The sequence below is a fragment of the Callorhinchus milii genome, unplaced genomic scaffold, assembly GCF_018977255.1.
Source record: "Callorhinchus milii isolate IMCB2004 unplaced genomic scaffold, IMCB_Cmil_1.0 Scaffold1, whole genome shotgun sequence".
Taxonomy (NCBI): Eukaryota; Metazoa; Chordata; class Chondrichthyes; order Chimaeriformes; family Callorhinchidae; genus Callorhinchus; species Callorhinchus milii.
In genome coordinates this window covers 15,654,370-15,669,945 of record NW_024704742.1, presented here as the reverse complement: position 1 = coordinate 15,669,945, position 15,576 = coordinate 15,654,370, and the positions used below count along the sequence as shown (strand labels likewise).

Genomic DNA, 15,576 nt, shown 5'->3' with positions numbered 1-15,576 from the left:
GTTGGTCTCTTTCTCAAAATCTATTACACTTTTTGCAATTTAAAATGCAGTTTTTTTAAAAAAAAATTAAAATGTTTGAATAGCCAGTACAAACTTTATGTTGGTTTGTGGTCACTGTCAAATATTTGCAGTGAGTAAATATGTCTTTCGAAAAAAAAAATTGTCAAAGTAATCTTTGCAATTCCTCATGAACACCAGGTTAAATTGGTTACGTAGTTTCATTATTTATTCAAATTGAAATGCCTTTCAATAATTTCTTGGATCCAGTAAAAAGACCATGATCTGATCAATGCTGGCTGGGTTTGAAGAGCCAAATGTACTGGGAGAGAACCAACTAATTGTGACACCAATCCCTGAGATTGCCTTTATTCAAAAAAAACATATCTGTGGGAACTTTCAATGTGATATCTGTCTCAGCTTCCATCTTGTATATGTTTAGCTGACGAAATATAAGCTTATCCAGGATTTGGTATCTGAAAAGAAGGTGGGAGGCCAGAGCATCAGTGTACCTAGAATCATGGGTGGAGGTAGAGAGGTAGGTTTGGGTATCATTCACAGCAGAGGATGTGGATGTTACTGCCTGACTGCTTCAAGCCTGACTGCTCTCAGGACCTTCTGTTCATATTTAAAAATTTACACAGGAACACATGAAGCATCACAACACACGTCAATTTTGGTGGTTATTTTTAAAGTAGTATTTTCTTGAACATACATGTGCTTTTGTGAGTGACACAAGTAGACTAAATTGAAGAATTTGCGTTCTGTGTTTCACCACCAGGTGGCAACATTTTACCGTAAGTATTTGAAATATAATTTATTTTATTAGCTCACATTTCATATCTATTTGTTTTGATCAGAGATCCCAAATTCTTTGCTGAAAATATGTTTACATTGCAACCTGATTCATCTGTCAGCAAACTTGCATGCCTTTAACAATCCTGCCTTCAACCCACAGTCGCCGATAACAATTTTTTAATCTAAAAAGAAAATTTGTGGTCATACTGTTACATATCATACTGTTGCATACCTTTAGCAATCTGATATGGTGGACAGTCAAAGGTCCGTAATCTTCTATTAACCAATATGTGAATTGTGAGATGTTGACACAAGCATTACAATAACAACTGAAGCCATTTTGACTTTCTTTTAATGGAAATTGTTTTTTTTAGAGTAGTCAGAAAGTGGTTATATGGATGACCATTATAACTTTATCAAAGCAATTTCAAAATTGATTAACATATAATGTAATCAACATAATGTAATAAACGTATGTAATTCATTTAAATTCATAGGGTTCTTATAGCTATCTTAAACACTGGTAAGTGTACGTATTTAGCCATTAAAGTAATAAGGCTCAGCATGCACTATGCAGGGAATTTGAGGATTGACTGACCGATAAAAGGAAAAGTTTGAATGTCAAGTCTTACCCCAATTTCTTACTTCAATAAACCAGCAAGTTTACTTTTACTTTTCCATTACTTTTGCTGAAGACACAATCTACTGTACTGATTTTCCTTCTGGGTGAAAAGGAGCCCGCCTCAAGCACTATAGTTAATTCAATGTGGCAATAATTCGGAATGTGGGCATCTGTATCTATCTCAGGAGTCCGTACATTGCAATTGAGTGACTGCATATCAGTGTGTGTGAAGTACTTTGAGACACCCTCCTGCTATGGAAGTCACTATTTAAATGTTAATTGTTATTGCAAATGAATACACGTTTATTTTCACTTTTCCCATATCTTCCTTGTTTCTCACTTATAGAAAGTGATTAATAGCAAAAGTGTAACAAATATTGTGACGCACATTCTCAACCAATCCACCTAACAAATATTGTGACGCACATTCTTAGCCAATCCACCTATTCATCAGACATTAAAACACAATTCTGACATTATTTCTAAGCCACCATAATATTTTTATTGTCCTCTACAAACTAAACAGCAACAGTTTTAATGTTTGCAAGACATTATTACTCCTGATAAAGAAAGTCTTTCTGTTGTTAGTACAACAATCATGATAGGTTCCCAAGTCTGTGCTAAACGGCTATTAGGTTGACATAGGATTTTCATGCAGGGCATAGAATTTACAGTTGTTCAACTGTAGTTTCCTTTGCCCTGCTGAGTATTGTGTTTTTTAATTAACAAAAAAACTCAAGTAAAGTTACCTTTATAAAACACTGGTACAGAGTACAGTGTTCAGTTGTGGGCACCACACTTTAGGAAGGATGTCAAGGCATTGGAGAGGCTACAAAGGAAATTTACCAGGATGGTACCAGGAATGAGAAACTTCAGTTATCAGGAGAGGCTGGAGAAGCTAGGATTATTCTCCTTGGAGCAGAGAAGGTTAAGAGGGGACTTAATAAGAAATTTTCAAAATTATGAAGGGATTCGATAGGATGAAGAAGGAGAAACTATTTCCACTGGTGGGTGGGTCAGTAGCCCAAGGACATCGATTTAGAATAGTTGTTAAAAGAAACAGGGGAGGTGAGAAGAAATTATTTTACACAACGAGTTGTTCGGATCTGGAATGCATTGCCTGAAAGGATGGTGGTAGACAATTCGATAACAGCTTTTAAGAGAAGTAGGTAATTATTTGGGGAGGATAAGTTTGCAGGGCTTTGGGGAAAGAGCAGGGGAATGCGATTGAATTGATAGCACTTTTCAAATAGCCGGCACAGACACACTGGGCAGAATGGCCTCCTTTTGTGCTGTATAATTTTATGATTCTATGATAAGTTGCTGACTAACATGAACCAAATGTCTGACCCAGCTTCATGTCAGTATTGAGACTGGTGTGGGGGGGNAGGAGGAAGAAGGATCCTTTGATACAGTACAATTTTCTAAATTGAAATCGCTATTAGACTACTATATCATGAATGAGGGATCCGAAGACCAATAATGGTTACTATCCACACTAACAGCTGCAGCTGACACAGATTTGAGCAAACATATATAAAATTCCACATTGTGTTGCGACATATCACATTAGCAATCATAATTCATTCCAGAAAATGTTTTCAGGCTGTAATCTAATACTACATTGGGATCTAGGAAATAGCTGTAACCCACTCAGTTGTTTTGTAGTTATGGCAACATCTGAAACCTCTTCAGTTTCCCGGTGTCCGTTGTGTCATTTTTTAAATTGCTTTGACTTAAACATTATATAACTACAAGAAAAGAATGTTACTTTGTACCCATATCTTCACTTTTTAAAGTATTGACAGTTCTGCAGTATTTTGTTGATTATACCTGCTTTTCATAAGTATATTAACATAACTTTATGCTAAAAATAGAATTATAATAATATTCACATTTCATAAAGGGTAGTATTCTACCTATTCAAACCGTTTTCAATCCATAAAGTGCATTCATTTTCACTCTTAGTTGTTTTATTTTATAAATTAGTAAAGTAATCCAGAGGAATTAGATCACGTATTCTGACCGAGGAGAAATACATTCTGAAGACAGTAAATTGAAATGGTTCAAACTGAGTAGAAAATATATGCAAAATATATATTTTTAAAATTAATAGACATTAATTGAATAGTTGTAAGATGATGTTTTACTTAAAATAAAATAAAACTGGAATGCTGCATAAAAATAGGAATGGATCAACGATTCAACATAATTGAAATTTCGAAACAACAAGATTACATTTGTATAGCGCCTTTCCCGTCGGGAGGACGTCCCAAGGCGCTGGACAGTGTACAGCATTTCAGATCCGAGCTGGGGTCAGGGAGGGAGAAGGGAGGGGAGGGGAAGGGGGGAGACCGATGGCATGGTTGAAGAGGAGGGTTTTGAGATGGGATTTGAAGGAGGCTAAGGAAGGGCGAAGCAGAGTGATTGGGGAATGGAATTCCAGAGGTTGGGGGCAGAGTGGCTGAAACTCTCCCACCAATGGTGGGGCAAGTGGGTCGGGGGATGTGGAGGAGGCCGCAGCCAGCTGAACGGAGGGAGCGGGCGGGTTGGTAGGGGGTTAGGAGGTCGCACAGGTAGGTTGGGGCAAGGCCATGGAGGGTTTTGTAGGTGAGGACCAGGATCTTGAACTGGATCCTCTAAAAGATAGGGAGCCAATGGAGTCGGGCAAGAATGGGGGAGATGGGGTCGCGAAAGTCAAGGTAGTTGGCAGAAAATATGTGAAACATCAATGTACAAAAAAAATCAAGTAGGCTTGCTACTTGCTTGTCTCCTTTCTGAAAGAGGAAATGAGCAATTTTCCAAGCCAGCTGGAAAGCGTTTCATGACTATCTTTTTTCCAAATTGCTGTAGAGTATTGGTAGTCTGGGTCATGTTTGCCCACTGTCTTCCTACAGTCTGGTAGAGCTGGTAGAGTTGATGTAACTAGAAAATATTTTCAGCTTCCTTTTATTTACTTCCAAGACAATTATGTGTGTAACATTCAGCCTTCTAACCCTTGCAACTGTTTTTATATATTATTTTGATTGGTGCAATAGAAAGAAGAAAGAACTTGCATTCTAATAGTACCTCATACACCGTCACACTTCTAGTTATCTGTTTATTTGTAGCCCCAGATCTCTGCTTCACGTAAGGATCAATATGAATCATTAAAGCATTTATACCTAAGTCTTTGATTCAACTAAAAATTTTCATCCCAATATTCAGTGCTTCACATTTATCATCATTAAACTGTATCTGTCACTTGTTTGACACTTAACCCAGTTTATCAATATCGTCCTAATGTCATGTGTAAACATTCTCACAGTTTTCACAATGTACCTAGGACCTGGGACATTAAACTAGCACATTCCCCTCCCCACCCAAGACACTGATGCATGTTGTAAAAGTAGCTGCCCCAGTACAGACTCCTGAAACATGCACTTCTTCCATCCTGCCAGTATGAGAAATTTGTCATCAGAAAGCGAGGAGGGAATACGAGTCTAAAACCTGGCAGTGTCAAAAACCTTTACTGCCAAGTTCAAGTTTACAGAAGGTGATACATATCATTTGTAGTTCCTGCCAGCATGAAAATCAAGCCCAAAGTCTTTGCACTTAAAACAAAGTACTTAAAGTAAGAGGCAGAGATTCTAATAAAACTCCAATTGGCAAACGTCTGGCACCTTCACTCAAAGCAGTGAGCAGTATGTGTTGGTGAGAGCCAACACTAAGCAAAGAAACATGTTTCAGCAGAAATACTAGGAAATACTGGTCACTCAGGAGAGAGACCAGACGCCACATGGTGAGTTTTTAAAAAAAAGTGTTTGCTTATAACATTTCTAAAAATTATATTATGAGTAATTTCTGAGACAACAAGGCTCCCAGGTAATGCAAGATTTTCTGTGTGCACAGAAAACCAGGACTTGTACATTGTTCTGCACAGAAACTTCTCCCCCATTGCTGGTCCAAGTCAGTTGTCTCCCAGTGGATGTGACCACTTTAATTGGGGAATAATAGGCTGTATGTGATCCAAAAGGATGATTATTCAGCGTAAATAAGGTAACATTTATTCTTTGGTGAGCCAATGCAATTGTAATGGTTAAATGTACACTAAGAGTTTTAAATTTGAAAGATGAATATTCATGTATAAGACTTGCCTAAACATTTTATTGCCTAAAAACATAGAAACATAGAAATCTACAACACAGAAGGAGACCATTCGGCTCATCAAGCCTGCACCAGCTCACAAAGCAGTCCACCTTCACTGCATACCCCTTCTGATTCATATACCTGTCTATTTTCCTCTTGAAAGCTACAATGGACGCTTTATTTATTATTATTTACATTTGGGGTCAAAATTTGGATATTCGTAAACATATTCCATTCCTTGTGTAGCACAAATGTGTTTTGAAATGCATCTCCATCTGACTTCTCAGTACAATACAATACAATATTACATTTGTATAGCGCCTCTCATGTCAGGAGGACTTCCCAAGGTGCTGGACAGTCAGGGATTTGGATCCGAGCGGGGTGGGGGGAGGTGGGGGTTGGGATAAGTAGGGTGGAGGGCAGGAGGGAGGCATAAGGCACGGTCGAAAAGGAGGGTTTTGAGATGTGCCTTGAAGGAGGCAAGGGAGGGAGTTAGGCGAAGAGAATGTGGGATGGAGTTCCAAAGGGTGGGGGCGAAGAGGCTGAAGGTAGTGGGGTGGGCCAGGCGGGGAATGTGGAGAAGCCAAAGCATGCTGAACGGACGGAGCGGATAGCTTACTTAAAGGTTAGGTGAACAGAGGGAGTGGACAGGTTGATAAATGGTTAGCAGAGTAATGGTGGCACCGAGCCTGGCTATAAAGCCCTGGGTGCACAAACCTTGATTCCTGTTTAATTGAGATCACTTTTGAGCTCCCAAAACATCTTTTCTGAGCTTATTCAGGGGATACTGGCCTCAGATTCAGAAAAGGGGAGACAAAGATAGCATTCTCATCTTCACCTTGGATCTGGCAAGTGCCTCATCTTAGTTCCCCTGTATTTCCTGGTCCCCAAATTGTTTTCTGACCTGACTAGTTCTTAAGGTTTCCATAGAGAGATTTTCCACATTTCCCACACCAAGAGAATTTCCGTATTTCACTTTTGTGCTCAGTATGTGCACAAAACTAAAATTTTCCCAAATTTGGAAGTGGAGTAGGATTATAAAACTGTTTGCAAATGGAATAATTCTTCAAAATAATTCCATTAAGGCCATGATCAGTGAGAACCTCATTTGTCTTGGCTGTTTTGTTCCAAAAAGTAGAACATCTAGGAAGGTGCCACAGGAGGGTCCCCTTTTCTGAGTCACACCAATTTGCCACAGACATGTTTAGCAATTCTATGCTGTTTAGAATCTGAAGGATAAGTAAAAATTTGTGCTTAAAATTGATTTCTCTTACAAACCATAGCACGATTTAGATAAAATACATTATTCCCCTTAAGTATTGACTGTACATAAGTAATACAGAAGATATTACAGAACCTTTAATCTATCTTGTTTGCGGTGTATTAGTGGCAATCCACCCAATTGATGTTTAACTTTTGAATTTCAGTATAAGATTATCTCTGTCTCCAATGAGGATTGAAATTGGAACAAGTTTGTTTTCTTTTCTTTTTAATAAAATACTTGTAGTATGGAGAAGCAAGAGTATGAGACGTTCTGTCTGGATATTCCTCTCTGGGGTTCCATTTAAAACGTATTAATGTTTTTACTGAAAATGCTGGCAATGTACCAGAATTCAATAAGCATTTGGTGCTTTTTNATATACCCCTGGAAACAATGTGCTATTGCTTACAGCAGTAGAGAGATTGGTTAAGTAAAATTCAGGCTTTGGGCTCCCCAATTGCTTTCAACTGGAGACTTGAGAGTTTAGCTCAGGCAAAAATAGGAGTACAAACATATAGTTCCACGAGACAATGCCATACTCCGGTTAGTTTCTCAAATTTATTAAAGAGAAAGAAGGCAACTGGGTCTTTAAAATCCTGTGAATTACTTTGAGATACCTAGAAGTTGCGATGAAGCACTGTACCACATACAAGTTTATATCCTGATTATTGAAAGTTTTCAGAAAATAGCTTTATTTCTGGAGTTAATTACTCTACAGAATCTTGCTTTAAGCCTCTTTCAGTACTCTCCAATTGCAATTCTGCTTACTGCTCCCGCAGTCTACTCTGCATTGCCTTAATGAATACATTATTCAGTATCTTAATGTTATGAAAAGTTGGAATTGAAACTGCTCCAAATTATGCCAGCGAATGAATTATCTCTCAACAATTTGCTTATGCTGTTGCTAGGGCTGTTTTATATGATGTAATTGTATCCTACAGTTGTGTTTTAGTTCAGCAGATGTTCCTAGTTGTGTCACTGTTTTGTGTAAATTTGATTGTGGTATAATATATAAAACGATTGTGTTTGTTTATTTGAACAGGTTTGTTATGTTCCATGATGTTAGAATACCTCGGGAAAACCTGCTAAATAGAACTGGAGATGTCACACCTGAAGGAATTTATGTATCTCCGTTCAAGGTATAGCAAAACCTTGCAAAAGAAAATCCTTCAAAGTTGTAATTTTGTCGAATTTCCTTCCATCCAGTACAGAAGTAATTTGGAACTGTACATGAAATCACCTGCCTTTCTAACCTCTTTTAAGACCAGATTGTGGTCATTTCATGTACATCAAGCTTCAGACTTCTTAGATCTTTCCGGAAGTTGAATGGGTAAACCAGGTAGATCAATGATCTTTTGCTTTACTTGCAAACTCTCTTAGCATCCAAAAGAAAAGCGAAATAAACTTCAGGCTTTATTTCAGTCACAGCTTAATGCAATATTAGGTTTACTGAAATAGAACCTGGAGAAATATAACAGCAAAACAATTAGTTGCAAAAAAATAATAATAATCCTTGCATTTGATATAGCACCTTATCACATCTTTAAGAGTCTCAAAGCACTTTTACAGAATATAGTGTAAAGTGAATTGACTGTATGTTTTGTGGGTAGCCAATTGTACACAGCGGTGTCCCACAAACAGTCCTGGATTGATTGACCAAATTTTTTTTTGAAGGGATTATTACTCCGGAAAAGCAATCTGCCAATTGACTAACAACAACAACAACAACAACAACAAGATTCCATTTATAAAGCGCCTTTCACGTCAGGAGGACGTCCCAAGGCGCCGGGTTCCTACTTACTGCTAGGTAAACAGAAGTGTGTGGAGTAAGGAAACTTGACTAAGTTTTCGCCCTGCCTGGAACTCAAACCCAGGTCCTCTCTTGCGAGGCGAGTTCCTCTAACCAATTCTCTATAGGACTCCAATACTCTACGGGACTCCAAATATGATAACCACACAGCACACAATTTATCCAGCAAAGGCACATTGCTTTTGCAATTCTTTCGATAGACCAGTCAGATTGATCAACCATCAATGTTACATCGGTTGCTGTGGGTCTGCCCAGATTTTGCAAGTCTACTTAGACATTTAAAGGAATCCCTTGGTCCCTCTGATTTGCCTAGAAAATAGACTATACGATATATGTTGTGATGCGCTTTCAGATATCCTACCAACATGAAAAGAACTGTATCAAATGCAAGGATTATTATTATGATTTAAATCAGACCCTGTTATGCCATGTTTGGTATAACGCAGGTCTGGGTTATAGCATGGTTACAATGTGAATCTGTGGTTTATTGGTAGAGCGATATACATCCAGTTTTCAGCACATAGCGCACAGGTCAACAACTGCTGAAATTGTTCACAAGAACAGTTGCTGGATTCCCAATTCTGTTATTAAAGACAGCTCTGAAGGCCACATTTTGACTATATTTTCCATCCTTGTGATTAAAAGCACTGGAATGATTGTCACATCACTTAACAAATTTATGTTCCACACTTTGCATACAAATACTTAGTTTTAGTTATATAGTTCCTAATAGGTTAAATAGTTTGGGACTTGTATTGAATAGATGCTTGAGGAGATGTTTTATAGATGTTTTTAATGAGTCCACTTAATGCATAAAATTGAAAATGCCAAATGCTTACTGAAGAAGAATGTTATAGAATTGCTTTTATCATTGAGACACTAAATTATGAATCATGGTGTATGTAATGTTATTGTAATATTTAGTAGACTTGAAATCCTAAATTAGATTCAAATCAACACATGTGCTGTCTCTTAATACATCTCAGAAAATAACGACAGTCAATTTGTAGTTGTCATCTTGTAGTAATAATAATAATAATAATCCTTGCATTTGATATAGCGCTTTTCACGTCGGGAGGACATCCCAAAGCGCTTCACAGAATACACTGTAAAGTGAATTGACTGTATATTTGTGGGCGAACGCGACAGCCAATTGCGCATAGCAATGTCCCACAAACAGTCGTAGATTGAAAATGACCAATTTAATTATTGTTTTTGGTTTTTGGAGGGATTATCATTAGGCTCTGTGTGGAGTAAGGAAACTTGCCCAAGGTTTCGCCCTCTGCCTGGAATTGAACTCAGGTCTCTCACTTGCAACGCGAGTGCTCTAACCACTGAGCTACAGGACTCCATAGATGTATGCTACAGGACTCTTGTAGATGCTTATCACAACAGTTTGTAGCTCCAAGTGCTCCAGGATGCTAACCCGTGTGAAGGGTGATATAGAAATCCAAGTTGTTGTAGCTGTACACATTTTCAGCTTTCCAGGTGTGGAATTGTCTTATCATTGCCAGAAAAAGTTTTAAAAGCTGATGTATTGAAAACACTGGGCACACAAACTGTCATTTCCAGTTCCCCAATTTAGCTACAGTATCAAATTGTAATTCTTAAAGATTTCAAGTCTTAACATTTTGTTATTGGGCAATGTTGGCAGGGTGCAAGACTCCAATGTGAATAATTTTTTCTAGCTATAGATTGATAACTCTGAAGTTGGTAGATGCATTCAGTTTATGCTTGTGCATTTCTTTTTAGGATTCTAATCAGCGATTTGGTGCATCTCTTGGAGCACTGTCTGCTGGCAGAGTGACGATCGCTGGCATAGCAGTTGTCAATCTTAAGCTTTGCCTGTCAATTGCTATTCGATATTCAGCAGTACGGCGTCAGTTTGGACCTACAGACAATGAAGAAATACCAGTGCTTGAATATCAAATGCAGGTACTGTACAAGCCAAGGCTAAATAATAAATAAGAACATAATAAATCCTTTCTTTGCAAAAAAAGTAGAGTACAATGTACAATACATTCAGGCATATTTAGCTGTTAACCACAAGATCTTGTTTATTATTAATTCCACTATAGATCAACATTTGATTTACTTTATAAGTTCAGAGAATGTTCAATAATATTGACGAGTTAAGGAATGACCTTAATGAGGTCTTCAAAATGATAACAGGCTTTTATCGAGTCAATAGAGTGAAATTATTTCCACTGATCAGTGACTGGATGGCATCAATTGAAAAGTTACCAGAATTTATTTTTCACACACTAGCTAGGAGATGGGTGCTGTGGTTGAGGCAGAATCCATATTGGTTTTCAAAAGGGAACATGACAGCTATCTAAAACAACAACTTGGACTTATAAAGCGCCCTCCACGCAGAGTAGCATCCCAGAGTGCTTAAAAAGGAGTCAACGACAGTGGTGTGGGGAAAAGGCAGTTAAATGGGTCTGGAAGAATTGCTCTTAAAAATAACCCAACAGACAAGATGGGCTAAATGACTTTCTTCTGTGCTCTAAATTTCCATCTATTAATAGATCCAGTCATGTACATTGCGACTTTGTCCTAAATTAGTGTTGAAAATCATTTCGATTTAGTGTTTTTATATTATTCCATGTTTATAAACTGCATTGAAGTGTGTTATTTTATTTCAGCAATGGCGCCTTATTCCCTATTTGGCTGCCACCTTTGCACTAGATCACTTTTCCAAGACATTCTTTCTCAGCTATGCTGAGTTTCAAATGGGACTAATGATGAAGGACAAGAGTGAGAGACAGGTAAGCAGTGCCATACTATAAACATTGTCAACTCGAGGTTTGTCAGGAACTTCTTGTTGGGATGTATCTTCTCCCCTTGGTCAGATACATGTCAGATTCTTGCCCTGACAGGACTGGAATCTCCCGCCTCAAACTGTTAGATGAGGGAAGCTTCTGTCACATTCATTATCTTCAGAATCTCCCAGTTGTTTCCCATGCCAGTAGACACTACTGCTCACATTGACTCTGTCACTTTGAGGATGTTTGAGAGAGAAGTGCTTAGAACTTAAACAGAATTACGTGAATCTTGTAAATAACAGTATTTTCGTCACAAATTGTTTAAATAAAATGTTTCTGAAATCCTTTTTTTTCCATTTTTTCATTTTATAAATGCAGTCAATTTATTTATTTTGAACTCTGTGTTTTTCAAAAAAAAACATGGCAAGGGGATGCAGTCCTGTTGAAAGATTTGTGTGCAGTGTTTCTCTTAATATGTTTTGAAATATCATTGTAAACGTAGATACTCAGTGAGCAGGCAGTTTGGTAAGGGGTTAGGAGGTCGCAGAGGTAGTGGGAAGCAAGACTACAGCGAGCTTTGAAGGTGAGGACCAGGACTGTATCCTCTGTGTGATGGGAAGCCAGTGGAGTCGGGCGATGATGGGGTTGATAGAATCGCAGAGATTGGTGCAGGAGAGGACACAAGCTGCAGAGTTCTGGATGATCTGCAGCTTATAAAGGGAGGAGTTGGGGAGGCCAACAAGCAGGAAGTTTGCATAGTCAAGCTTGGATGTTATGAATGCATGTTTAAGATGCATAAACTGCTAGAGACAAACTATTGTATAAAGAATGAAAGTAAAATTCAATCTGTAAAAATGTGCTGCAGTGTGCCCCTGTTCCATAGGAATTGTACAGTGTACCTGTATACTTTTTTTTGTAATTCCTTATGTAGAAAGAACTTGGTAGAGAAATACATGCTGTTTCCAGCGCAAGCAAACCTCTTGTTTCGTGGACTGCTCAACAAGGCATTCAAGAGTGCCGTGAAGCTTGTGGTGGTCATGGCTTCCTTGCCAGTAAGTACAGACACTTATGACGGATCCTCAACAAAAACAACTTGCATTCATGTAGCACCTTTCATGTAAGAGAACGTCTCAGAATGCTTTATAAAATTATGTTGGATGCCAACAGAGAAGGGGAAAGTAATCATAGGCATGTAGATTTTCAAGTGGAATTTAAAGACAGATAGAAAGGGAGTGAGACTTAGGGGTAGAACGTGGAAGTTCCAGATCTTAGTGGCCTAGAATTGTGAAGACTCAGCCTTCAATGGTGACTCAGAGAGGGACGATGAGTGATAATAGTATGTTTCAGGACTTTGAAATAGGTTGGAAATGGACTCGTAGTTGGAGTGTTTAGAGAGATCGCGGAACGTTTATGAGGTTGGTCATGATAATGGCAATTTTGAAAGGGAAGGGGACACAGTGTCATATGTTCGGGCAGGACACAAAGAGAAGTTCCCTTCTCTTTTGAATAGTGCCATGTGATCTTTATGATCTATCTGAGCAGGCAGAAGGGACCTCAGTTTAATCTCCCATTTGAAGGAGAGCTTCCTCAGCACTGCATTGTAGTGTTAGCTAAGATTATCAACTCAAATGTCCAACATGGAGTTTGAAACAACAACCTTCTGACCGGCAGGCAAGAGTGCTACCAACTGATAAAAATAAATAAAAATGCATCAATAAAAACTATTGAGCTACAATTAATAAAATACCTTTATTCTTCAGCACAAATCTTGAAATATTGCTATACAGCTTTCCACCCCCCCACCCCCATCATTAAATAATTACTCCTCCCTAACTTTCCCCAAAGTAAATTTGAAGATTCTCTTTGGTTTAAAAATTTGTAATTAACTCAGTAAAATCTTTTTGCCATACTAAATACGAAATACAAATAAGTTTTCCTTTATGCTCCACATCACTAGTTAAACCACGTTTGCATAATAATAATCCTTGCATTTGATATAGCGCCTTATGACTTCTTCTAGGCCTCTCAAGGCGCTTCATAGAATATAGTGTAAAGTGAATTGACTGTATATTTTGTGGGCGCAATGAGGCAGCCTATTGCACAGCAGTGTCCCACAAACAATCGTGGGTTGACTGACCAAATTATTATTATTATTTATATGAAGGGATTGTCACCCCCAGAAAAGCAATCCTCCAATTGACTAACAACCAGGTTCCTACTTACTGCTAGGTAAATAGAGGCATGTGGAGTAAGAAAACTTGCCCAACATTTCGCCCTGCCCGGGAATGTAATAAGAAATATGAGAAAGCAATCACTCTTGCTAATATTGGTGATAAATGCTTGTCATGTGTCCATGACATTGAAGCATGATATGAATGTAAATCTCCCATGACTTTGCTGATGATATCTATTTCACAAAAATTAGCATTGATCCATTGATACTGTAATGAGAAATGGAGAAACCTGATATATTTCCTTAGAACGCTCCTGTTAAGATAAAACTAATAGTAAATAATAATAATGATGCTTGCATTTGATATAGCACCTTATCACAACGTTGAGACGACTTAAAGCGCTTCACAGGATGTACTGTAAAGTGGATTGACTGTATTTTGTGGCTGAAAATTAAGTCGTTGGTACTAGATACTGTATAAGAATCTGCTGTGGCTCTAAATAGTATTACATGCTAATACAGTTGTGCCAAGCAGTAGGAAACAACTCATGCTGGATAATAGTGTGGCAGTTGCTGACTGCCCTCTGGTATATTGTCTTGTGGGCAATTTTCATATCCGAGTATAGACAGTGAGTATTGACAGACCATTCAATTGTGGAGCCTGTCCTCACTCATTGTCTGCATATGGGTAATTTCCAGCAGAAATCACTAAGGAGCAGGAATCTTAGCTGATATTTCACTTCCCTTGTCCAAGGAGACAAAGCCTAGGAATTACTGTCTTAAGGAAAGGACAATTTTTTTTAACAAGTGATTGATAATACAAAGAACAAATAAGAACATGTGCACCAGATAAGATACATCTGCCTTATGTTGTGCAACTCTCAGAACAGTAAGGAAGACTAGCTAAGCAAGCACCTAAGTTGCTCACTATGATTTTAATTTTGCAGTGAATCGCATTGGGGACATAAGAAATGACAATGATCCAAACTGCACTTATGAAGGTGACAACAATGTCCTTCTACAGCAGACTAGCAATTACCTGCTCGGTTGGGTGAAAATAAAGCACCAAGGTAAGTTTCCTATTGCATTGCATATCATTTTCTCAATAAAAGGTGCATACATTCATTAAGAAGGTCATAATGAAAAATCATTATCTTTTGTCTCATGGCACTGGTGCATGTGAGAAAGAATGAAGCATAATGAAAGGAATATTTTATGGTATAATTTTATTGCAGAAACTGGTTATGTTTGGTTGAAATATGCTTTGAAAGTTATTGGGAAGTTTTATAAACTTATAAAACCTGCGAGTAAACTTGGCACAAATCTAAGCATAAATTGCTGAACAAATGTACAAATGCATATCAGAAGGTCTACCAGTCTAGATTGGCAAGAGTGAATGAGATGCTTTGTAAGTTATTTTAGTAAATAAAAAAAGAAGTGAAAAGCATTCTATTTTAGCCAAATTATTTTAGTTTTCAATTCACTTTTCTTTCCACTTAAGCGTAACCTTTCTGGGAAAGAGTTGCTATAATGCTGATGGCAGATCTTTGCACTAAATGCATTTGATCATGTTTTGATATTCACTCCATGCTTCAGTGGAAAACTGAGGCAACGATAATGTATAGTTAGTGATAAATCATCAAGGTTGCACTGAACTGTTATGTGGATAAGTATCAGTAGAGATGGTGTGGGCTTAATCCTGGTCCAATGTCAATTGTATCAAGGGTCAATGGCTGAAAATGTTAGTATTACAATAAACTTTGGTACATCAAATCCTGGATGAGAGCTAACTTTCTTCAGTTGAACCGCAACAAAACCAAGGCCCTCCTGATTGGCTCCCGTCAGCGCCTCCACACCTCAGTCACTGGCATCATCACCATCCAAGGATGCACACTCCACTTTTCTGAGCCAGTCCGGAACCTTGGCGTCTCGTTTGACCCTCAACTATCCTTTCTACCCCACATCCATGCCATGCCAGGCTCTGCCTTCTCCCACCTCCACAACATTGCCTGGTTCCGC

At 38.2% G+C, this 15,576-nt stretch overlaps 1 protein-coding gene across 2 annotated transcripts in view; it reads left to right on the top strand.

The window, feature by feature from the left end:
• The window catches only part of acox3 (acyl-CoA oxidase 3, pristanoyl), a 62,571-nt gene that overhangs the window by 17,222 nt on the left and 29,773 nt on the right, over positions 1-15,576 (top strand). For both annotated transcript variants that reach the window (XR_487716.2, XM_007891478.2), the window contains exons 8-12: positions 7,849-7,945; positions 10,369-10,551; positions 11,265-11,387; positions 12,316-12,436; positions 14,505-14,627. Coding sequence is in view for 1 of the 2 variants with exons in the window: in XM_007891478.2 (XP_007889669.1) it covers positions 7,849-7,945; positions 10,369-10,551; positions 11,265-11,387; positions 12,316-12,436; positions 14,505-14,627 (647 nt within the window). In the remaining variant the exon portion in view is untranslated. The remainder of the gene's footprint in view (positions 1-7,848; positions 7,946-10,368; positions 10,552-11,264; positions 11,388-12,315; positions 12,437-14,504; positions 14,628-15,576) is intronic.